At 39.1% G+C, this 25,906-nt stretch overlaps 1 protein-coding gene across 3 annotated transcripts in view; it reads right to left on the reverse strand.

Moving 5' to 3' along the window:
• The window catches only part of eeig2b (EEIG family member 2b), a 36,646-nt gene extending 10,993 nt beyond the window's left edge, over positions 1-25,653 (reverse strand). Inside the window, exons 1-8 of one of the 3 annotated variants that reach the window (XM_088312945.1) lie at positions 25,391-25,653; positions 16,897-17,017; positions 9,015-9,044; positions 7,482-7,598; positions 6,769-6,815; positions 5,940-6,010; positions 2,171-2,272; positions 909-1,143 (exon numbers count right to left, since the gene is read on the reverse strand). In XM_088312945.1, the coding sequence (XP_088169071.1) occupies positions 909-1,143; positions 2,171-2,272; positions 5,940-6,010; positions 6,769-6,815; positions 7,482-7,598; positions 9,015-9,044; positions 16,897-17,017; positions 25,391-25,536 (869 nt within the window). In that variant the 5' untranslated portion in view covers positions 25,537-25,653. Of the gene's footprint in view, positions 1-908; positions 1,144-2,170; positions 2,273-5,915; positions 6,011-6,768; positions 6,816-7,481; positions 7,599-9,014; positions 9,045-16,896; positions 17,018-25,390 lie in introns of all 3 variants that reach the window. The other 2 variants (XM_088312944.1, XM_088312943.1) reach the window with 2 other exon arrangements.
• Between the last annotated feature and the right edge of the window lie 253 nt (positions 25,654-25,906).

A 25,906-nucleotide genomic window follows, 5' to 3' on the forward strand; every position in this document is an offset into this window, starting at 1 on the left:
ATGCAATGAAATACAACTTTATTTATATAGCGCATTTCACAACAGCTGGAGCTGTAACACAGCGCTTTCCATATGAGGTAATATAAATTAGCAGGTAATTACAACACAAACTGAAACACAAACAATAGATACCAGAAGAACAGCAGAACAGTGGCAGTCTCATGTTGAGTCGAAAGCTAGAGAATAAAAATGTGTCTTCAAACGGGTTTAAAAAGTGGACAGAGAGGGGACTTGCCTAACATTCAATCGTAGGTCATTTCATAGGGAAGAACTAGCAATAGAATAGGCATGATTCCCCTTGAGACTGCGCTTAGTCCTCTGTACCTCCAGCAGCATGTGATCCGCATACCTGAGGCAGCGGGTAGGTGCGTAGGGTTGGGGGAGCCTGCAGAGGTATGCTGGGTCGAGGCCATTTAAAGATTTAAAGACGAACAGAAGTATCTTCAAATGAACTCTAAAGTGCACTGGGAGCTAGATTGCAGTTATGAGATCCGTCTTCCGAGATCCAGTTAAGACGAGAAGCAGCATTTTGCACCAGTTGGAGGCGCTTGAGGGAGGACTGACTGACTCCAAAATTATTGTACTTATTCTAAAAATATTGTTATCATATGGAGATTTGTTCAATGAAATTTGAAATCAACAATAAAGTTAGATGATTTGAAATTTTTGTGACTGACATTTGCATCAATTATTCATGGGAATTTAAGTAAAATGCACTTTGTATAATAATGAGGAACACCATATTTATTTTGTTATACTATTATATTTTATTTATGTATTATCAGTCTTCATTCATTACGTATGAAACTGTGCCCACGCGCTGCATTTAGGCATGGCGACAAAACTTGAACTGTTTTTTTTTCCAATGACAGCTTCACAGCTACTCACTGAAATATGACAAAGCGCACCTGTTAAGCCGCTCACAGGATGAGGCGCTTCGGACTGGAGAACCCACAGAATTGGTAGGGTTGGTGGTGGAAAGTGGATGCTCAGGCAGAGCAGGACATGTTCTGGACTCTCTGTCTCTTTCCTCACTTGGTTCGGGGATGCTCCCGATACCCGTTGAGGCGCTTCCCACTGAATGGTTCCTTCGATGACTGAAGTCCGACATGCTGGACGAGCGGGAATGGCCTGTACTGTAGCCTGAAATGGAATGGGGATGATGTAGTCATGTTGTTAGAACAATCTCCTCTGCTTTGACATGGTAGGTCTTCATGAGAAAGGAAACATATTTGGTTACTTGAGGGCGTGTTCCAAATGAATCCACTATGTTACTATACAAAAGCGATTTTTTTCCAGCCAATCAGCTAAGAGCAATACTGATCATATTAATAATACTGATAATATTATGAGATAAATGACAATTTATTATGTCACAATGTTGATTTTTTTTAAGCCAAAAAAGGGGTCTTTTGTGACCATGCACCCGAGTAATTTTATTTTGTGCACAGAAGCAGCTCTTTACAATTATCAATCACACCATTTAAGAAACATATACTCAGTTGACTTTACAATAACTAACTAATAAAAGTGTTACTTTTGTTTTGCAGCAAAAGAGTCAGTTTGGACTGGTCAGAGAAAAGTATTAATTTTATAGCCATATCCTGATGAAACACGACAGGCAATTCAGGACATTATGATTCCATCTGATTGGGAAACGGTGCGTTTGAGGACCTTTTCCAGGAACGCTGACATCTTTCCTTTTTCCAAAAATATGCCAGGTAAGTTCTTTGGAGACCAGAAATCAGTGTTAGGTATTAATGTGAGAGTTACTGGTTACCTGTCTCTCATGAGTATTGCGATTGACAGGTGATAAATCAGGGTAAACTGCCTCTCAACAAGAAGCTAAAAAAGAAAGATATGAACCCAACCCCATTAAAGCAACATCAACGGAGAAAATGTGGCACTCTTGCCAAGGAGCTTGAAGGTGGTTATGAAAGCTTTTTTTTTTTTTTGCAGGAAATACAGTGTCAACATCTTGAATTATTGAGCGATTAAAGCTGTAGTGACTCACTCTCCACTTCTGTGATTGAGTTTTCATCTTGAAAACCTGATCCTCATGTCTGACCAAGTTACTGGGGAAACTTCAAAACAAATTTGCTCAAGTGCAAAACATCATGTTATAATCCAGCCAGAGTTTATCGTTTGTGTCAAAGCATAATGGCCTTACCTGAGAGTTTGGACTGTTGGCTGGCGTAGCTGGAAGTTCGTGAGTGGCAAGGGCCACCAAGATCATCAGAGACCACGGGACACTTGACTTCTCGACTCTCTGCTATGTTGCAAAAAGAATTAGGATTTGAAATTGCCGTGCGAATCGTTTAGTCTTGCACTGGCATGGTTATTCTTGAACAATTAGTAAGTTTCAGCCTTTTTTTTAGGATCATAAACAATCATTCACATCACATAGCTGCCAAACCACAGGCTATTGTGTCTGAAAGTGCAGCCTTCATATATAAATATGAAGTACAATGCTGTCTTTCTTAACTTGAAATTCATTTATGTAAATACACAAATGCTTAAAAAAAGATTGGGGGGAAAATTGACATTCTATTAATTTTTTTCAATTTGAATCCCTGAGAAAGAGCTAACCATAAAACGTTTCTCTTCATTATGTGACCACAGTACAGGAAGTCAAGTCAAAAAATTCCTTTACAATATATTCTATGCGCACCCACTAATCTAAACACGGCATTCTGATTATTGTATTTGATCTGATTAATTTTTCCTAGCTTATGAACCATGCGGCGAATACAACGGAGCGGCTTTTCTGTGGATTTTTCTTTCGTCGGGAGGGGCGCTCTGTTCTTCTGAAAATACACTAAATAAATCTAGATTTTTTTTTTCTCTTGGGTCTGTTCTGTTTTAATTAGCAAAGTTGTTGCCGTCTTAAATGGCACTGTTTTAAGAATGACTTTATGTACCTTTATGTGCATTAACAGTACAAAATCATTCTGCACATGCAGTAAACAACTAATATTTTTCCAGCATGGAAAACTGCGGCTCATAATCTAGTGTGGCTTATCTATTTTTTGTTTGTATGTTTTTTTCCCCAAAAAAATAGTTGCTACGGCTTCTGTGCATGTGCGCCTTATAGTCCAGGAAATACAGTCATATTATGTTTGCGGAGGATGAATTAAGCAGCAAAATCCATCCTTTTTTGCCATCGGTGGCATAAATCTATAAATGAATGGACTAAAATTAGCCCCTTGTGGCTGAGGCCAGAGGCCAACCATCTTATGTTACCATTGTTACTTACCACTTCTGTTATTTTTGCACTGAAAACACTGAATGTTTTATTATAGGATCCTTCCATGGAGTAATGAGAGCTTTTCAAAAAACGACCTTCAGTGTTTGCATTGACCATTCAAGAGTATATTAGCTAGAATCATGAATAGTGACTGACAGAGGTTCGGTTTACATTTTGCAGCAAATTCTTTCCTGATGGGCTTTGCTTTAATTTCATTGTTGGTGGTTCTGACATGATGCAGACGAATCATTAAGTAGCACTCTGAAATATACTTACAGGAAGAATATGAAAATTGCATTCTTACCAATGAAATATACATACGGCACTTCTCCCAAACCGGTAGAACAGTACGCTACACACTATAACATTGTTGGCATTGAGACAGAAAATAACATGAGAAGAGAGAATTCAATGCATTCAAATTAGGCGAGATTAGCAAGTGGCAGTGTAAATTGGCCACCGGTGGCTTCACAGGGCTCAGGTTAGGGCTGGGCGATATGACCTAAAATCAATATCGCGATAAATTAGGCAGTTTTACCTCGATAACGATAAATGCGCGATAAATTCCCCCTGAGGACCAAAATCAAAATAAATGCAGGAAATGCATATTGACTGCTTTTTTTATTGACCAACTGGTACGCATTACTTTCAATGAAAAATAGAAGTACAAAAATCATTTGAATAAACATTCAAACTAGCTTGCTTTGCGTGCCTTGAACAATGTCACAAAGAACAGGAGAAAAAGGGTACCTCTCACAAAATCTTTTTATGTAAATATATTGTGCCGAGATGCTGTAATTCCATTTGCAAAGGCCTAGATTTGTGTGAAGGTATGTGTAAACAATCTAAATAATGCCATGTGCAAAGGCGCTAGTCGCCTGTAAACAAAATGCTAAATAGAATGGGAAAAAAATGTCAATGGAATGCCAATGCCAAATAAACGCATGTGCTTCATCAGGAAAATGTGCCGTCTCGATTACCCTGGTGCGCAATTGCCACTTGCCGTCTATGTAATGCACATTCAGGCGCAAACAGGGATCCATGTTGCGACTTGACTACAAGTCTGATGTACCTGGTGCTGTTTGCGGCAAATATTTTCGTACCTCTTGTCGGCTACTTTCATGAGGCGTTTGAATCCTGTCCGCTCCATTGTAACAAGAGGAGCTCTATCTTTAGCTATGTGCTCGGCTATCGCGTCCACCTCTGAGACGTTCTCTCGTATGGTGTCGCCTCCGTTATGGGCTGTTGTCACTTGTCCAAACTTGCTCCTCACTTTGAACTTTTAGCACAAGCTCCAAGTCAACAGCATGGTTGTGTTGTGGGTGGTGAAAAAGAAAAGGTTGGACGCGCTGTTTCAGGTGCTTACGACGCACTTTGTAGTTCATGTTTTTTTGCTTAAACATCGTCTTTATGGAACCCAAAACATTTCCAAACGACAGATGTCCACTTTATTTTCGGGACAAGCGCGACAGGAACAATTTCAACTAACGTTACTTCGTCCGCAGCCGTGTCAGCCGCTTCAGGATTTGAATCGCCAGCTACGAACGCGTCTTGTTTACATTCTTGTTCAGAAGGGAGGAGTCACGTGACTACACGCGCTGGAGCCGTCTTAAAGGGGCATGAGCATCGCCGCAGACAGAAAAGACTTCTTTTTCTTTTTTTTTTTTTAGACACCGAATTTACTGACATGGGCAAAATGATGTCGGTCATTCTAATAAATTTCGGTAACGGTAAATTTTCGGTTTATCGCCGAGTGTCACAGCCCATCTTCTTTTTGGGTTTGGTCATGTGACGTTGACAAGTTGAGCGCTCAGGCGCTGTAATGTTATTTTCAGTCAACAGCAAATGACAAAAATAGCCGCCCCCCGAGATGGATAAATATGGGTGGATTTTGCCGTTTATTCCAAACGCGTTATTAATCCTAATACCATTTTTAGACTCGTATGGCTGCTTAGAACATATTGTAAAGAAAATGTTTGACACAACTTTCCTTTTAAGCTTGTATGTGTGTAAGCCACCGTTTTAATAGCAAAATATCCAAGCCACTTATTTGTCAGTACTGTATACGAAATATGAATGTCACAAAAACACCGTAGCGCCGTAATTCTCTACAAGAAAAATGTTCAAAACAGACATTGCTATTCTGACCAAAAGACAAAGTGCAAAAATGTCATACAATTAACACCCATTTTGATTGATTGGTAAAGACCATCACAAACACATAAGAGGCTCACACAGTTCTAGTTTCAGCCCTGAATGAGCAAACAGCGTCAGAGTATATTGTAGCTAATCCAATTTGTTGAAATTGTCCATAAAGTTCTTTAGATGTCATCATGGGTTGCTTTGCAACCTGGATGAGTCGCTCATGTTCCATGTTTTCTTCATTTGTGAAAAATGATCTACAACCGTGGACTTCTGAAGTCCTAAGTCTTTAGGAATGTCATTGTAACTCTTTCCAGACACATGAATTTGAATTGTGGCAGTAATGCAGCTTTTGTAATTATTTTGCCCAATTTCAATGTCAGACACGTTCTATTTAAGGGATTTCTCCTTTCAGTAGAAGGGCTAAATAGTGTTTTTGAAGGGGCATGTAAATAAAGTATCTTGAAAAGTGAGTGGGATGACTAAACAGTGCTCAGGAATTAAATGTGGGAGTCATTTGGCTCACCACAAGGGGCTTTTTGCGGATCACCTCGCCTCCTTTCCTCAAGCAGGTTGTCTCCATCACCTTGAATCCCAATCACTGTCGCAGTAGAAGGTGGCCTGATGATGACAGAGCTTTTAACTTGTCAGGAAATGTTTCATAATAATGACATTAATTTCAAACAACAATTCTGGAAAAAGACTAATGTTAAAAGTTAATATGCAGTATATACCAGATAAATATGACAAAAAAATACATCTTTCGGCAAAAACACACTGACTACTGATTTTCTTCTAGGTCAAAACATTCCCTCGGGTTGATCCACATTTGTTTCTCGGCGCTGTTAAATTTTTAACCTCAACAACAGGAAGAAACAAGGATGAACAAGAAACAAGAGTGTGCTGAGTCAAGAAGAGACTTAAGTGTGTTTAGGTTACATACAGATCCAGAGGCAAGATATTCATATTACTGGTTCTTTTAATACGAATTTCTATTATAAGTAAGTGAGAGGACATAAATTAGCTGGAAGTTCTAAAATGACCTTTAATTTATGATGCATTCATAGATGCAAGTTATTTTGGTTTCAAAAAAGGTGTTTGAATTATTTGAGCTAAACGTCCACTTTGAGAACATACATTAATACTGTCCTCCCCCGTCCATTGGCTTGCACTTTGCCAAGGACAAAGTAATAAAACACTGCTTTAACTCTGTTAAACGGATCTGTTCCTACAGTTTAATATTGACTGTAATTGGTTCTTTCTTGGCTCGGGCTGAAGTACATTTAGCTGAAATGGTATTTTATGTGAAGTGCTAGAGTAGACAACACAATCATTTGACAGTATAGCTCACATTTACAATAGACAAAACATATACTTACGTTTTAAAACAGGGATCTCCTGACATAAGATGAGTACTGATGATAACCTGTAAACCCCAAAAATATTACACTTGTCAGATGTTACTTGCCTAGGATACACGTGTACATACAACAGCATTAGCACAAGCAAGGAATATTTGACCTAGATATGAACATGACAACTACAAATATACTATTTGCAAAGCCTCTTATTGAGTGACTTTGTCCCAAATGAGATCTTTGTGGCACATAATGTAACAAATAAGAAAAGACAGATTGACATTTTCAAAACAATATAACTACAATAACCTTTTCAAAACACGAATGTTATATTATAACAATACAATATTCGTAAATCACATTTCATAACAATTGTAACCGTAACAAAGCACTTTACACCCTGAACTGGTTGCCAGCCAATCGCAGGGCACACATAGACGAACAACCATCACACTCATACCTAGGGGCAATTTTGAGTGTTCAATCAACCTACCACGTGTGTTTTTGGAATGTGGGAGTACCCAGAGAAAACCCAAACAGGGACGGGGAATACATGCAAACTCCACACAGGAAGGCCGCAGCTGGAATCGATTCCACGACCTTTGCACTGTGAGGCCATCGGACTAGAAAGTAGGATTTTGACCTTAACCTGAAAATTGGCGTTATGTAAACATAGTCAATGAGCCATTGTCCTGTTGAAGTCCAGCGAGACAATTTTGGCGTACAAAAGTTACCTTAAGAATGGAGTTATCCTGGCGAGTATTTTTGGTATCGTAACCCTCTAGCAGACATCTACGCGTTGTACTTCCAGAGCCGGCAAACTCTGATAAATTCAGATCTGCAAAACCAAGCTGTAGGAAAAACCATGACAGGTTTATTTTTTGTGATGACGTGACTATGAAATAGAAAAGGTCAGAAAAGAGTAGGGGACCAAAAACATTTAGCATGCTAAATATGTCTATCCAAGTCTATTGACCATATGTCATAACACTTGTATGATTTGTGTTGTTTGTGTTTGCGTTGTCATAATCTGATACTTTCCACATTGTCTTTCGATAAAATGCTAGATTGTTTACAAATCCAGAATGACAAGTTGTGGTTTCTTTTGTTGTTGTTTATTTTTTGACAAAGATAAATTATTTCAGATCTTAGAAAGATCTTAGCAATGTGCGCATGCGCGATTGTCACATCGTAGGACGTGCAATGTTTTTGTCTTTTTTTTCTTAGAGCACGCAAAATTTGTTTAGCTTCATAGAATCAGCAAGCTACTGTATGCTCTACAAAGCCTGTCTCGATCACCCCTTCCCTCCTGCCAGTCACTGGCCACTCCCCCACCCCCTCCACTCTGTGCGCTCTGAAAACACTAATAGGCGACATGGAAGAGACGATGGCGGCATTTAGTCCCCAAAAGGAAGTCAACATTCGAAATATGGAATTATTTCGTCCATAAAAAGGAATATACAACACACATAAAACCCTCTGCCGACAGTGCCTCGCCATTGTTGCTGCAACACGAGGTAATACAACAAACCTGTCCGATCATTTGAATGCTATTACGAGCCCCCGTATAACCAGTTCAGACTCATTAGTGGGACCCCATGTAAAACCATCTACTCAAAAAAACAATGGCAGACGCCTTTATTATAACACTTTATGATAAGAAGTCCGAACAGCATCAACAAATCACAAAAGCAATAACTTTTCACAGGGTGAAAGCGAAACCGAAAGCAACTCAACGGCGCCACGAAAGAGACGTTAAAAAAAATGATCCGCACGCTGGACAAAAGGTATAAAATGCCGTGGTGCACGTATTTCTATCTAGTGAAATTTTTTCAAGTTTCAATATCGCAATGTACATCGGAGCCTCCCTAAAAATTGCAATGTCATTTTTTTCCAATATCGTGCAGCCCTAATTTATGGCAGATATTTTAGGGGGTAATACAAATAGGAAACCACTGAATTAAAAATGAATGCATAATTATGCACACACGCTTTTAAATGGGAATATGTTTTTGTTGGGTTTTTTTGTTTTTTTCCCCAGAGCCATTTAGCATGCCAAATACCCAAAGCATACATTTAGGGGCAAAGGTTCAGAACTTTCGGATTTTGGCTTTTGCAAAGAAGCGGTGGCGAAGACATTGTTATTCAATATAATACATCACAAATTGAATAGTATAGTCCATTGCCAAGTAAGGGAAGTGTCATGCTATATTCTGTCACAAAAAATACAAAATGACACAATTAAAGCAAAACAAGTATTAATTTACCTTTGCATATGCTTTCCCCCCCTTCAGCTCCTATAAAAACAGAAACATATATTCCAAATATGAGCGCCTACATTCTTGTCGTATCCACATTGTAAACACAGCTGGTGACTCACAACATATTTTTATGTCGATTTACCACAGAGTTACAGCCAAGAGTGAGGATTGTAAACGTTGAATGAGTGTGTAGAGATTTTTTAGTTAGAGGGAGCAAGTACACTGCATCCCTATAGGATATTTTTCACAACTGAAATACTAGACAGGGAGACTTGGGACTTGGGCTGGGAGATATTGCTGAAATAGGGCTGAACAATTTTAGGAAAAGAATTGCGATTAGTATGTTTTTATTTATTTATTTACATTATGTTGCGACTTCGATTCGATCTGAAATTTTCTTCCAATCAAGCTTTAGTGCGCAATTCACGATGTACAATAACATTAACAAAAAAGAAAATGCCATTTAATTAAAACATTAAATGCTATTACCATACTCTAATAATGCAGGGACACTAAAGAGGTATTATGAGGGAGGTAGTCCTTTTGAGTTTTTTTTTTTTTGTTTTGTTTTTTAAGTAAGGCAAGACCTATTGTAGGTCCACACACACACGCATACACTGACAGGCACACCTACAAACACACAGTATTTAGTCATGCCGTCCAGGATAAAGCATAACGATGAGGCAAAATTGGGGAAAAATGTTAACTCCTTGATTTTGTCCTCCACTAAAACAAACATCAATAGGCAAGCACACACACTGTAATTTTGTAGTTATATACTTTAATTGCGTACAGACTAGTAATTTACTCAACATTTTCAGACTGAAAAAAAAACATTTCAAATTTATAATGAATGGTTCTAAAATGTTCAGGTGTGAGTAAATGTCATTTTCTCTGAATTATCAGAATGGTTTTATATACATAACATTTTGAAAATATCTCTTAATTGTGCACCTGTTACTGAGCTCAAGCAGAGAAAAAACATCTAATGTTCTAATTTCCTGCTAATTTTTATTAAAACATATGGAAAGCGCTTTGTTACAGTTGTGAAATGCGCTATATGAATAAAGTTGTATTGTATTGTATATTGTATTGTACCACTTGTCGTCATGTATAGAAAAAAAAAATAACCCAAAAATGTACATTTTGAACTCATGTACATGGTCTTTGTACATAAATCAAAGATTATGTGTCAATATTAATCCCATATTTTTTGCTAGAGCCTTAACTGCGTCAAACAGAGGGACTGAGTTCCAGTGTTAGAGCATGTGCTAAATTTGTTTAAGTTTGTCAAGATACATATTAATTGCAATGCAAAATTTCTGTTCCCAGATGCTGGCTCTCCACACTCACGCGGTTCTAGAAAGACTTCTGTGAAGTCTACTATACACCTCAGCACTAATTTTGGGTCTTTCCCATTTCTGCATTTCACTTGAACAACTGCCATGCTTTGCGACACCTCATTCACCTTCTCGGTCAAAGCGGCACTTGTTGGTGGGGTAGTTTATTTGTCAACACGGAGGAGAGGATCCGCATCACGCAGTTCATTGCTGCTTCTGTGCACGGACTTACATCCGATATAAATAAAGTCTGTGTTGCGGCGGCGTAAGTTAGTTTAGAGCCTAACATTGCCAGGCTACCGCAAAAGAAATACCTTGCGGGAGTATGGGTGACAGCGTGACGTCGACTGTGTCCAAATTCACAGGCTCCATCCTCCGAAGGCCACATTTTCGGCCGCATTTATTCAGCTGCATGACCTCACTTCCAAATTCAAGAAAGACAATTCAAAGGCTGGGTAACTCGATACCTTCAAAAGATCCTCCTCGTGTATCCTCCGTGGACTGCATTAGCTGAGGCGAGTTTGTACAGGATTAATGTGAATATGACACCACGTGCGGTCGTGCTGGAAGTGACGTTATAAGGCCTTCGGAGGACTCAGCCTGTGAATTTGGACACAGCTGAAGACGTTTGTTTTTTTTTCAACCAGTTCAGTGCTTGTTTAGTGTGACCTGTCCACAGTAGCATGTTGTTGATTGTTGATTGTGGGGGATTTGAGCCATATAAAAAAACTACAGCTTTGACGATCTTGAAAACACATTGTCAATCCCAAAATGAAAAATGGTTCAGTCATAGGCTGAAAAATATGTCATGAAATAAATAAGTATTTCATATTGGGCAATATTAATATATATATATTTTTTTAAAAAGGACACAGTTATAAAGGGCTGAATTTAGGGGTAAAATTTTACTCATTTTACTTAAAGAAACACTTGGATGAGCTTAACATTGGCACTTTTATAACATGTTTTGTATGTAAAAATGACATCAGTACTGAAATTCACCCACCTAAATACTGTAGTGATTTAAGGGCTTTTTTTGTGATGAGATTTACAACAAATTGGCATACACCCTTTTGGATCTCGGCTTGTTATTGTTTCTGGTATTAGCGTCTACGTCATAGCAGTGAAGCAAGCAAGGTAATATTGCTCTCTTTGTCAGTTCTGTTGTCTAAAACGGCGACTGATCGCCACCAAAATGCAAATGCACATTACGACTCTTGTTCACTTTAACCTGTGAAAGTATAAAAGTGTTCTACAATATTTTAGATTTATTGACATCAAACGTGAGCTCAGGAGATCATCTCCACAAAATCAAAAATACTGTGCCGTTCTCTCCTCCACTTATACACACTAAAGCGGACAAGAGAAAGAATGCGCACATGGACCACTACGGGTATTATTTGGGACATTTAGCTAAGCTAGTCTTGTCAACTCTCAGGAGGCAGACGGTGACTGGCAGCGGGCAGCCAGCAGGCGGGCATGGATCTTTACTTATTATTTATTATTTATTGTAACCATAGCAAACTAATCCTCTCTTGGAGATCACAGTCGACCATCCATCTCAGAGCGACTTCACTTTTTTAGCTGTCTCATTATTGTCATAAAACAATAATTTACTTGCCTGTGAAGTGCGGTGCTGACGGTTGGAGCTGGCTAACTAGCATGTCATTTATGTATCAATGATTAGTCCTGTTCGGAATTTAAAGGCCATTCCATTTTCCATTATTCAATTTCAAATTTTTAAACGAAAAACAGGAGCTTGTTCTTGTTCAATAGAGACAAGAATACTGTTTCTTAGCAAAACAGTGTTTTGTCTTTTTCCACATATGAATATCAGAGACTTGTATGTGAATATCTTGACACGGCATGATATCATTTGCCTAAAAAATGCCACGATCAGTCTGTTGTGGTTCCAGAGAGTGGGCGTGGCCCGGCGGCTGCGCTCAGGGAAGCAGCCACGAGCGGGACGCGCTCACGATCGCCACAGCTGCGCCTCATCAGGACACTAATTACGGACTACTTAAACAGCCGACGCGGACAGACCCGCGTCGGATTATTATCCTGCGTTGCTCATGCTTTAGCTCATGCTCATGTTCATAGTTTGCGCTCCTCGTGATTTGATCTCGTTTTGTTGTTTGCGTATTTGTATGTTGGTTTCTGCTCAGCTACGTTACGGCTCGCTTTAAGTTCTCTTTCGCATTGGATTTGTCTTCACCCTTTTGTGGTAAGCATTGTTTTTTCAGCCAAGGCTGGAAAGCGGTCCTGACAAAAAAATAAATGGGCTTGCCCGCTGATCAACAATCGCACTTTCAAGACATTCAACAATTCAATATTTTCAAATGATAAGTCATGATAAATGCACACACATGAAAAAAAACATGTAAAAATTGCACATAATTTTGCGGGTCTGAAAAACAGGTGAAAATCGCAAATATATTTGTGAATGTGAAAAATTCGTGAAAATAGCAATTATGTTTATGGATCTGAAAAAGTTGGGAAAATTGCAAATGTATATGTGTGAAATATTTTCAGACAAATCTCTCGTCATATAATTCACTGTACGCGTCTGCCACACACGCCCGCTAGTGCTCACGCATGCGTGTGCATGCATGTACTTGTTTTTTGGATGTTCGGCCCGTCTTCTGAACTGGTTAGGCGGACACACACTGTGCTCCAAATTTCCTCTTTGGTACACAAATCTAACGTCATAATGGATGGAGCCTCTTCCCACAGCACGCTGAATGCTGAAGTCCGGGTTGGCTAATTTTTTCCTTTTTTTTTAATTGATATTATATTGTGCATGATTTTAATTAGATTTATCATGTCAGTATAAATATGTAAGCCATATTTTATCTACAATTAAGGTTATTAATAAATGATTAAGTTCTGCAGTTTAACAATATATAGAACTCTTTTTCTCCTATTACGTCATATAATGCAATAACTATTGCGCTGTAATGTTCTGGACACAATTTTAAAAATATGGAAATTCCGACAAATTGTCCATGAAGTGAATTTCTATAGGTTGGCAGCTCTGCTAGGTAGGGCTGCCAAAAACAATTATTTTGCTAGTGGATTGATCAACAACAGTAGACGCGATTCGTCAACAAATGGGATAATATGTCAATTGCGGCATAATCGCATCAGCAAGCAGCTGCTCTTTTATATGACCATTGGTAGCTTACTGGTAGAGTTCTTTAAGGTATGGACAGATTAATAATAAAAACAACTAGAGCTGCAAGCAGCTATAAAGGGCACTTGCAGCCCTGGCAACGTTGTGGTAATGGCACCTTAGAATTGCATTTTTTTTTTTATTTAGAAAATCAGATTAAAATCACTTTTGATCAAATATAATCTCTATAAAAGGCCAAAAATTGAAAGGAAATTAAAAATGGCCTACTTCCTTTTGTAAGTAAAGTACTTTTGTTCCCCAAGGGGGGTAGGACCCGTAAACGTCGATGCCTCGATGCCTCGCTGCCTCCTCACACTTAACAAAGGATTAGCGTAGCTAAATATTCAAAATATAACCAATTGGGGTTCGTGCGCGCATTCTTGCTCTTGTCCGCTTCAGTCTGTGTAGTGGAGAATCGATCGGCACAGTATTTTTGATTTGCGCAGGTGATCGCATGAATCACATTTAATGTCAATAAATCCAAACTATTGTGCAGAAGGCTTTTATACTTTCACCAGTTGAATTGGACAAGAGTAGTAATGGTAGTGATCGGTCGCCGTTTAACACAACAGAACTTTGGGCTGGGCGGTAAACCAAAAATTTACCGTGACCGAAATTTCATACAATGACCGACATCATTTTGCCCATGTCGGTAAACTCTGTGTTTAAAAAAAAAAGAAGTCTTTTCTGTCTGCGGCTATGTTCATGCCCCTTTAAGACGGCTACAGCGCGTGTAGCCACGTGACTCCACCCGGCTGAACTAGAAAGTAAACAGAAGACGCGTTCGTAGCTGGCGATTCAATCCAGAAGCGGCTGACACGGCTCAAGACGAAGTAACGTTAGTTGAAGTTGTTCCTGCTGCGGTTGTCCCGAAAAGAAATTCGACATCTGTCGATTGGAAATGTTTTGGGTTCCATAAAGACGATGTTTGAGCAAAAGAACACAAACTACAAAGTGCGTTGTAAGCACCCCAAACAGCGCGTCCAACCTTTTCTTTTTCACCACCCACAACACAACCACGCTGTGCTGAAAGTTCAAAGTGAGAAGCAAGGTTGGACAAGTGACAACAGCCCATTAACGGAGGCGACACCCTACGAGAGAACGTCTAAGAGGACGCGATAGCCTAGCCCAGGGGTATTCAATTTTCAGTCACAGAGGTCCACGACGAAAATTTCTTCCAATTGAAAGGTCCGAACCAAAGTCCAACTTCCCTTAATGTCTAGCCTATGTTCACATTTTTATATAGTTTCAATATTTAGTCATTTTCAACAGAACGCACTTATATACTAAATATTTAGCAATGTTCACAAACACCTTTGCCAGTCAAACAAATATAAGGCGTTTATTTCACATTCAAGAAAATGTGGCTCCGGGAATTTAAGGGTGCCACTTCCAGAAAAAACTGTAAAATATCTCCTGCAGAAATATATCAAGTGCTAAGCATTGAGTTAACATCTTTTACCTTTTTTTCTTAAATCAAAGAGTTATCAGCCTAAAAAAAAATGGAAAGCCTAATTATCCAAGTAAACCAGGTCAACATGTTGAGTACACAATCAATAAAAATGGCTGTCTTCATGAAAAACTAATTCAAAATGAGCTTTGACACCACTTTTTCTTTTGAATATTTTTTTAACTTCTCTTAATGAGAAAAATGAGTTTGTGCTGCCCTGCCAGTGACTTAAATCTGGGTTGGAACGAAGTCAGGGCCATTGGGATTTGGTAGACTATTTCACACATCTGGGCTTTGTGTTTTCCTTTAAATAATGTTTGTGCAACCACAATTAAGCACTCCTTCACAACTTCCCCATCACTTGAACGTTTTTTTATGTTTCCCCTAAACCCATGATACTTTTACTGAATATTCGTTTGCATGCCGCTGGGATGTAAACGAAAATGTAAAAATCTGTTGTACTGCACTCGAAGTTCGATGTTTTTGCATGCGCTCAACTCAAACGTCAGCGGATAACTGTGCACAAAAGGGCGGTGCTTTGTTTCGTAGTGGCGCTTCGCAATTTTGCGACGGTTTCGGAGCATATGATGCACACTGGTTTTGAATTGGCTGCATCCAGAACGAAACTAAACTTCTCCGTCCATTCATTTAAAACAAGACGCATCGACCTCGCTAACTTTTTAGCAAGGCATACTGTCAGCAGCACTATCTTCTGGTCTGCTGCGCAATTGGCAGTGGATCTAAACAAAAGATTTGATTGCTTCAAATCAGTGACACCTTTTCCATATTAACTGGAATTGCAGCGCCAATGTTTGCGAATGCGCCCTGAAAAAAAAATTCATCATAGATTGGCCATGGGTCCGGTCCGAACCATCACGAGGTCCGGATCCGGACCGCGGTCCGCCATTTGGTGATGCCTGGCCTAGCCCATACAAAAGATAGAGCTCATCTAGCTATAGTGGAGCGCACAGGATTTAAACGCCTCATGAAAGTAGTCGACAAGAGGTACGAAAATAATTGTCGCAAACCGTACTTCCCAATATGGACAATATCGGGACGGTAGCTTAGACATGTCAAGCATTTTACACCCACATCCTACTTGTGGTCGAGTCGCAACATGGATCCCTGTTTGAGCCTGACGGTGCATTACATAAAGGACAAGTGGCGACTGCGCACCAGAGTACTCGAGACTGCACATTTTTCTGATGATGTACAATTGTTTACTTGCATTGACTTTTTCCCCATTTTATTTCGCATTTTATTTAACGACCACACTAGCTCCTTTGCACATGGCATTATTTATATTGTTTACAAGAGACCTTCACACAAATCTAGGCCTTTGCACATGGCATTACAGCATCTTGGCGCAAGCCATTTGCAGAAAAGATTTTGTGAGAGGTACCCTTTTTCTCCTGTTCTTTGTGACATTGTTCAAGTCATGCAAAACAAGATATTTGGAATGCTTATACAAATGATTTTTGTACTTTTATTTTCCATTGAAAGTAATGTGTACCAGTTGGTCAATAAAATAAAAAAAGTTAATATGCATTTCCTGCATTTATTTTGATTTTGGTCCACGGGCGAAAATTTATTGTGCATTTATTGTTATCGAGGTAAAATTGCTCAGTTTATCGCGATATTGATTTTAGGTCATATCGCCCAGCCCTAACAGAACTGACCATTTGAGCACTATTACCTCGCTTGCCTCCCGCTGTTACGTAGACGCTGAAACCCCCAAAAAAATAACAAGCCGAGCTCCAAAAGGGGCCATGCCATTTTGTTGTAAATCTCATCACAATAAAAAAATGTTAAATCACTCCAGAGCATTTTAAGTGTGCTATTTTAGTACTGATGTCATTTTTACATCCAAACTTATTATACAAGTGCCAATGTTAACGTCAATAAAACGTCCCTTTGATAATGTACCTTTCTGACTGATACGCGACACACACAAGGGTCCAGTACACCAGTCCCAACATTGGCACTCATTTTACAGGGGAAAGAGAACCTCTTCCTCCATCGCACACTGTTGGCCTGGACTGCCTCCCTGTGAGAGAAAACCACAAAGATGTCAATTATTGAGTCAAATTCTGAGTTGGTGCTTTTTGCATATCATTATATATGAATATTCCATCTGCTATTTTTGGATTTTATATGCTATACACAGGGAGAACATACAAACACAGGAAGGCCAAAGCTGAGAACTCCCTCCCAGATGACAGTGCTTCTCACCACAATTTTTAGGTAGGAAACATATTGCAATCGGTCAGGGTGGGAATGTAGATTGACCAGTAAATCGATGCAGTCAGAATCACTCCAGGCACTATACTAATCCACCTGAAAAACCTCCGCTCCATTTTTCCCTCACTCGTGAAAAAAGTAGTTGAATTCCTCCAATTGAGGCACGATCTCATCTCTAACCTGCAGAGGGGCAATGTTAATCTGAAACACTGAATACAAAGTAAATAAATAAAAAATGAAATTAATTGTTTGCCCATGCAATAACTGTCCCACACTTTTGCCCTATTTTTTTATGCTGCTAACTACAAACGAAGGATGACTAAACAACGTTCTCCATGGCTGTAACCACACCAACAAAGCATCCCCACTTCATCCACAACTGCTATTGCCGGTTGGGCAATTGTATAGCGGTGCAGTGTTTAGATATGCTTCAGGTTTGAAAATGGGTTCAGTGTCTTTCATATTATTCACGGAGCTGCACCACAACAACATGGCTCACTCGGGACTTGAAATTGCTAAAAGATGTGAATGTGAGTATGAATAGTTGTCATGATCAGTTCAGGGTGAACCCCCCTTTCTGCCCCAATTAAACTAATACAGAGTCCAGCTTCCCTGAAAAGATGAACAAGATAAAATACAGGAAATTGGCGGTTGTCTCTATTAAGAAAAACAGCAAGAGACAACTACCTAAATTGTCTACTGCATTAAAAGAAAAAGACTTTGGATTGTTGCATTGACATGAGCTTCTGGTTCCCTGAATTCATTACAACTCAACTGCTGAGGTAGAGCTTCATATAATGACGGTTATGTCACCACACCACACTACACACGTCCACAGTCACAGCCGAAAACGATAATAACAGGCAGCTTTTGTGCTTATCACTGTTGTCTGTGCACTAAATAAACAAATTAACTATTCATCACCACTGGACACTTTAAAGTGCTCAGGGACTCTGCATCATTTGCACGGTCATCCTTGTATTCTAATTACTGCACTACTGGTCACTTTATTTTCCTTGATGACACTAGGCATCATTTGTACAGCTGTCATTGTTCCGTACTATTCCACTAATGCTATCCTTCCATTGGTTAATTCATGACTGTACTTACTTGTTAACTCCTAATTATTATTTTTGTTAGAATTGCTTGTTGTTGTAACACTAGTGTGGCTCAAACTACCAGAGACAAATTCCTTGGGTGTTTTTCAATACTTCAAAAAAGAAGATTCTGATTCTGAGATTAGATAATGAATTGCAATTTGATAGTCAGGCCTCGACGAATCAGGGGGCTGACTGAAGAGGGCTGAGAGAAATGCATTTTCAACCACTGACTGGGGGTTAAACTGTGTAGCCAACTCTCTGTGAAATGATGAGAAAGAAAACTGGTAGTGATCGAAAATGGTCTGCCTGCGTGGGCAGCAAGATTATAACCAGCATGACTTCTCTCGCAGGCAACCTTGCCCACGCACCACACTGAATCCCTTCTGTTGATGTTCTGGATTCAAATTCATTCACTTGAAACTAACTGTATATGTTGACCATTCATGGTAAATGGGAGAAATGGATCATTGCTTTCCATGTTAAACTACTGGTTAGAACTGTAGCATAAATTGCAAACGTGGTTTTGTGTTGTTGATGTTGAGTATGCATACGGTACTGAAATAATCACAGGAACGACAGGACAAAAGATCATTTTGGAAACTGGAAGGCCACTTTCACTTGAAATAAAAAACAGCAGCTGTACGAGTGCTTTATTCTGAGGCTGGTAAGTTTCAGAGAACTCTTTGCCAGCTGGATATTGTGTGCTTGGGGAATTCAGATTTGTTAAAATGTACATACCACAGCTCACAACATTTCTTGGCACATTGGAATCAATAATCGAAGTGAGTAAACTCGGATTTAAGCACCAACATTGAGGTAGACCGAGCCATGATTGGATGTAAATATAGTGTTGCGTTTGCTTTGCTTCTCTATTCCATTTTTATTTACAGCTTTGCCAATTAAAAAATAGTATTTCTACAAATTGGTTAGGGAAGATATTTCAAGGATCAAAACTTAATATGCATCAACATTGTCCTAGGGCAGAGACCTCCCTATAGGTATTATTGTGGGCGTGGATATTTTTTTTTTGTATAAGTGTGCCCAGCGCTTGGCTGGCAACCAGTTCAGGGTGTACCCCGCCTACTGCCCTGGATAGGCTCCGCGACCCTTGTGAGGAGAAGCGGTTAGATAATTGATTGATGTTGAAAATTAAACAAAGTATAAAGTATAATAAACACCTAGTTTACAATTAGTTAAAGAGTTTAATTTTGGGGGGACACAGTGTATATATATCAGAACTAAAACCAGGGCTAAACTTTAGGGCTTAAGTCAGATGAGCAATCGACCTCAAGCGCCACTAGTTCCCTCCCCCCTAAAAGAAAGAGTTGATCTTATTTTGTCTTTGGTCAACTGTTGCGATACTGTTGAACAGCAGGCTGACATCAAATGAGTCATCAAAATCGCCAAATCACCTGAGTCATTTCTGCCAGTATGTGAATTTAGCAAAAGCATGCAATAATAATAAAAAGATGCTGTCAGCCTGGCTTTTTATGTCGACATTTTCTCTCAATTCTAGGTTAACTTCATTATTCCCGACTTCGAAAACTGGCGGCTGCAGCATTTAGTATGAAACGGGTCGTTCCTTGGCGTAGTCCAGATGAACTTGGGATGGCGTAATAGTGAATTATGTTCAGTTAAGGATTTTCACTTTATTTCAGAAAAAGTAACAATTTAAAGAGAGTCTAATTTTGTTTATTTGTTCAAATGCAATCATATATCTGTAAATGGCAATGCTTGGACTCACACCATAAAAAAGGTTATGATTTGGTTTGTTGTTGCATAGTTTTTAGTTAATGACAATAATCATTCAATAAATAACAGTACGTACAATTAAACAAGTTACTACAAAAAGTAAGCCCTGGTGGCCACATCTGGCCCGCCCACAGTCTCTGACCGACCCTCAGAGTGACAATGAAGTCAAAGAAGAACATCAAATGTGTGGTTCTTTTATTTTGAAAGATGTGCTTTTTTATTTTTATGTGCAAATGTGTGGACACTAGTTCAAGCCAGATAGTAGCAACTGGTGTCCTAAGTGCTGCCTACTGCCCAAAGATAGCTGGAATAGGCTCAAATTTCCCCATTGTGGGACTAATAAAGGACATCTTTATCTTTATCTTTATCTAGCACCCCCGCGACCCTTGTGAGAAGTGGTACAGATAATGGATGGGTGGATGTTATATACTTACAATAAAATATAATAAAATTAATTAAAAAAAATATGATACTGTTTTTACCAACATTGTCGAGAAGTGGGGCCATCATGTGAAAAACTTTTTTGTGTAAGCGTTCACTTTACATGAAAAATGCGACTTTGGATATGTGTCCCCAGTGACCAACCCGCATGTGCAGAAGAGATTATGTCACTCACGACATAGTGTTTACGGAAGTAAATGTGGTCCAGTCGGGGCATTTAGAGGAGCGATTCCATAGGAGGTAGAAATACAGTATTTGGCAGTAATGGTGAGGCAAGGCTTTTCCGTCTCATTTCATGGCGACGTCATGTCATTGCCGTGCATAAAAAAATTGTGGCTGAGTTATTACTATCACCATAAACGTCCACTTTATGCTTCATGTTTCAAGCGCCATTAAACATAAAGTAAATATTTTTTTTCAGATTTGATCTCCCAGCTGCCTGCACTCTCCCTTACGCCCACGCGGAGCGCATTTCAGGCTCTGTCTGACCTCATGCAATCCAGCCGTTTGGCTGTGTTTACATTCCCCAAAAATCCCATACGTATCTAATCTTGGACCACATATGAAAGTGGCCCAAGTCAGATTTGAAAAAAAAATAATAGAGACGTTCAGCCTGTCATTAAAAAAAAAAAAAGACTGATACAGGTCGCATACGGGCAAAAAAAAAAAATACGATCTGGGTTGCATTTTTTTGCAGTGTGAACCTAAAATGTCAGGCGAGGCTTAGGCCATCGTGAAGTCGAAACATCGCAGGTTGAGTTCGTCACAACCTGTTTTCCTGTGGACGGTCAAAAAAACACGTCTAGTCGATATCGTGATCAAACTAAGCAATGTCATGTCATCTTCAACAACGCATATCCTATACAACAGAGGTAGTCAATTAAAAGTCACAGAGGTCCACGACGAAAATTTCTTCCAATTAAAAGGTCCGAACCAAAGTCCAACTTCCCGAAATGTCTAGCCTATGTTCACATTTTTAAGTAGTTTCAATATTTAGTCATTTTCAACAGAGCCACTTATATACTAAATATTTAGCAATGTTCCCATTCAACACCTTTGCCAGTCAAACAAATATAAGGCGTTTATTTCACATTCAAGAAAATGTGGCTCCGGGAATTTAAGGGTGCCACTTCCAGAAAAAACAGTAAAATATCTCCTGCAGAACTATATCAAGTGCTAAGCATTGAGTTAACATCTTTTACCTTTTTTTTTTTTAAATCAAAGAGTTATCAGCCTAAAAAAAAATGGAAAGCCTAATTATTCAAGTAAAACAGGTCAACATGTTGAGTACACAATCAATAAAAATGGCTGTCCTCATGAAAAACTAATTCAAAATGAGCTTTGACACCACTTATTCTTGTGACTGCCCTGCCAGTGACTTAAATCTGGGTTGGAACGAAGTCAGGGCCATTGTGATTTGGTAGACTATTTCACACATCTGGGCTTTCTGTTTTTCTTTAAATAATGTTTGTGCAACCACATTTAAGCACTCCTTCACAACCACCCCATCACTGAATGTTTTTTTATGTTTCCCCAAAATCCATGATGCTTTTAGTGAACATTCGTTTGCATGCCGCTGGGATGTAAACCAAAATGTAAAAATCTGTTGTACTGCACTCGAAGTTCGATGTTTTTGCATGCGCTCACCTCAAACGTCAGCGGATAACTGTGCACAAAAGGGCGGTGTTTTGTTTCGTAGTGGCACTTCGCAATGTTGCGACGGTTTCGGAGCATATTATGCACACTGGTTTTGAATTGGCTGCAGCCAGAACGAAACTAAACTTCTCCGTCCATTCATTTAAAACAAGACGCATCGACCTCGCTAACGTTTTAGCAAGGCATACTGTCAGCACCACTCTCTTCCGGTCTGCTGCGCAATTGGCAGTGGATCGTAAACAAAAGATTTGATTGGCTCAAATCAGTGACGCCTTTTCCGTATTAACTAGAATTGCAGCGCCAACGTTTGCGAATGCGCCCTGAAAAAAAATTCATCATAGATTGGCCATGGGTCCGGTACGCCATTTGGTGATGCCTGCTGTACAAGGTCACTGGAGGGTGCTGGAGCCTATCCCAGCGGACTTCGGGCAAAAGCGGACTTCACCCTGAACTGGTCGCCAGCCAGTCGCATGGCACACACAGATACCATCACTGAGAGAGAACCGATCACACGATTGGATGCTAATTATGAATGTAGAAAAGCTACCTTTGTTTTTGTTAGATTAAGTCGAAACATGTACATAGTTCATTGAAAGTATTCATCCATCCCAATTATTAAAATGGAATTTGTAATCCCGTGCTACCATTTTCTTTTTCATATACTTTGTTTGTTTGCCACATTGTGTTGTGAAGGCAATCAAAATGCTGTTTAACTTTCCTTGAAAATCTCCTTGCAAGTCATATTAAGGGTATCTACTTCTCCAAAACTAGATGAGTTTAAGTGTCATCCTCAATCCTTTTTTGTCATGAGTTTACAGTATGTTTTTGACACTTTTTTTTTTTTTGCACACCCTGTCGTTTGGTTGGAGTTGATTTAAATTATCATTGTTTTAATCAGGTCATGTTCAATAACATACATGATTAGTGTAACTAGATTGAGTTCAAATCTTAATGTATATATTAAATAAATAAATATATATATATATATATATATATAAATAATAAAATATTTTTACTGATGCCCCAATTTAGAGCAAAAAGTTTCTACTTGTTGTGAAATGCGCTATACAAATAAAGTTGTATTGTATTGTATTTTGCAGCTCCTGAGTATGTCTTCCACATGAGAGGAAAATTGGTATTGCATGAAATCCTTAACTGAATCAAAAATCGAAGTGAATCGAATCAAATCGGGCCCTTGTAACTCGAATCAAATCAATTTTGATCATCTGAATTTATACTCGGCCCTAGTTTGCATACGGTATGAGTTTGCATCCTTGTAGGGGTTTTGGTGGAGTCTGGGAGGTGATTTTGTAATATAAAGCAATTTCAGTTGCATTCTTTAGTATGAAAATAGCTTCATAAAGCTCAATTGATTGATTGATTGATTGATTGATTTCCTGTACAGTGGAGGGAAAAGGGCCAAGATTTGGCCTGATAATACTGTAAGCAAATCTGCTGTAGATATTGAGTGTACTAGAAATCATCACTGTATCATTATACATCACGTGTAAATAATATTATACTTCCCACTTGTCTATATATTTGGTGGTCCTGGGTAGGAACGATGTCGGTACTAGATGTGGACGGGTTGCTAGATGTGCTCGGGGTCCTTCGGTGGCCTGTTACCTGCTGATGATGTCACGCATTAACAACGTATTTTTCAAACAGATTTCTTTGCCTCAGTGTTTTTTTGTTTTTTTTACGCACGACTGTTCAATTTGCATATTTTGATTCACTAAATAATAAAAAATAAATTAAAAAACTGCATTACTGTCACGATGGCGCAGCAGTTCCTACATCACTTCCGCCTATTCCCCAAGAAGCCGCTACTGCAACAGTGGTGGAACGTTTACGTTTCTACTTCCAAACTTGCAACAATGCTGTCGTTCACTCGGGCTGCAACATATGTATGTACAGTGTGAAATATTTCTTAATAAAACATATCCATGTTTTCACTCCGACCCTTAAACAATCTTATTCCCATAGCAACGGAACATTGACGTGACGACTTCGATGGGCACGCAGGATACTGAAAAAAAAGGATCATCTTCACAAAAGTAGCAATAAATGTGCTTTATATTTTTATTATTATTATTCTTTGTTATTTCGGCACAACTGGTTAGCACGATGGCCACACAATACGGAGGTTGTGGGTTCAATTCCGGCGACGGCTTTCCTGTGTGGAGTTTATATGTTCTCCCCGTGACTGCGTAGGTTTCCTCCAGGTACTCCGGTTTCCGCCCACATTCCAAAAACATGCATGGCAGGTTGATTGGACACTCTAAATTGCCCCTAGGTGTGAGCGTGAGCGCGGATGGTTGTTCGTCTATGTGTGCCCTGCGATTGGCTGGCAACCAGTTCAGAGTGTCCACTGCCTATTGCCCGAAGACAGCTGGGATAGGCTCCAGCACCCCCGCAACCCTAGTGAGGAGAAGTGGTCCAGATAATGGATGGACGGATATTATTATTTAGTAGCTCTGAACATACAAACACAACAAACAGGGGTGACAAACATTGAGTCAGAGAAATCTATTACAAAAATATATTATAACGCGTGACGTTATCAGCAGACATGAATCTAGTACTGACACCAGCTACTTTGAGCTGCAGTTGGTGCACAAAATCAATGTACAATTGTTAAATGTAAAGCTAGCATTTTAATGGCTGCTTATAATTTTGTATTTTCTAATTTTGATAATACATGCGATAGCTACACACAGAAGCAATGCATTTAAACAAGATAATAAGATTTTTTAAATACATTAAAAATGATAGGCAAGTGTTCAAGTTTTTCATGTGGCTCCTTTGCTAAATTAATTGCCCTGCCCATCCTTGAAATAAACCAATGAGGTTATTTTGTTACTTTAGGCATTTGGTCTATAAAATGAACTAATAATACTTGTACGCAATAATAAAAACCCCACTGTTCATATTGTCTCAAACTTAATTATTATTCTATTCTGAAATTTCATATGGTTAGTTTTGCAGCTGGGTGGCAGCCAGGAGAGGGTTGACCTGTCACCATCTTACATAGATAGCACTTAGTTACATAACCCTTACCTACGTCTTGGTTACTTACTTAAGCCTCGTTGCTTAAAGTGCATTTCGTGAGGAAACCATTTCGTTTAAGTTGGTATCGTTAGCCTTTGAGCTAATTGGGCCAAAGTCTAGGTAGTGTAAATAAAAGGTCCATTCAGCGCAGTTAACCAGAATAACACCAAATATCTCACCTCGAAGATTCCTCGGAGAATCCGCCGTCCAGGAGTCTGACTTTACAAAAGAGGACCCCATTGACAAATGGAACCGACGAGAGCTCGTCCAGCTCAAAATCCACCTTAAATTTGAATTTCTTCTTTTTCATCATCATTAAATCCATACACGGGCTCGATAGTGTTGAGATGATTGTTTAATGTCGTCTGCCGTCCATTGTGCAGAGGTAACAACACAGTGATGTGTTGTGGGAGGATGGGGAAGCTGCTCAGCGCTCGCAACAGTCGCCAGGTACTAAAAGATGCACACAAAGCACTTCCTCGTTGACTTTTCAAAATAAAATAAAATGGTATACACGAAATTGTCTATTAAATCTTAATTGGAAACCATATTTCCGTTAATGTCCAATTCTTTTGAGAATGTCTTCGATACAGCCGCATTTTTAAATAGCTGATTTTTTTTTATGTTTTGTAAAATGCATTTCCCAAAGTGCAATGAAAGGAGCTATAATGAACATTGAAATAAAACAAAAAAAG

Source organism: Idiotropiscis lumnitzeri, chromosome 13 (genome assembly GCF_059441095.1).
Source record: "Idiotropiscis lumnitzeri isolate Australia: NSW breed Sydney's pygmy pipehorse chromosome 13, RoL_Ilum_1.0, whole genome shotgun sequence".
Lineage (NCBI taxonomy): Eukaryota > Metazoa > Chordata > Actinopteri > Syngnathiformes > Syngnathidae > Idiotropiscis > Idiotropiscis lumnitzeri.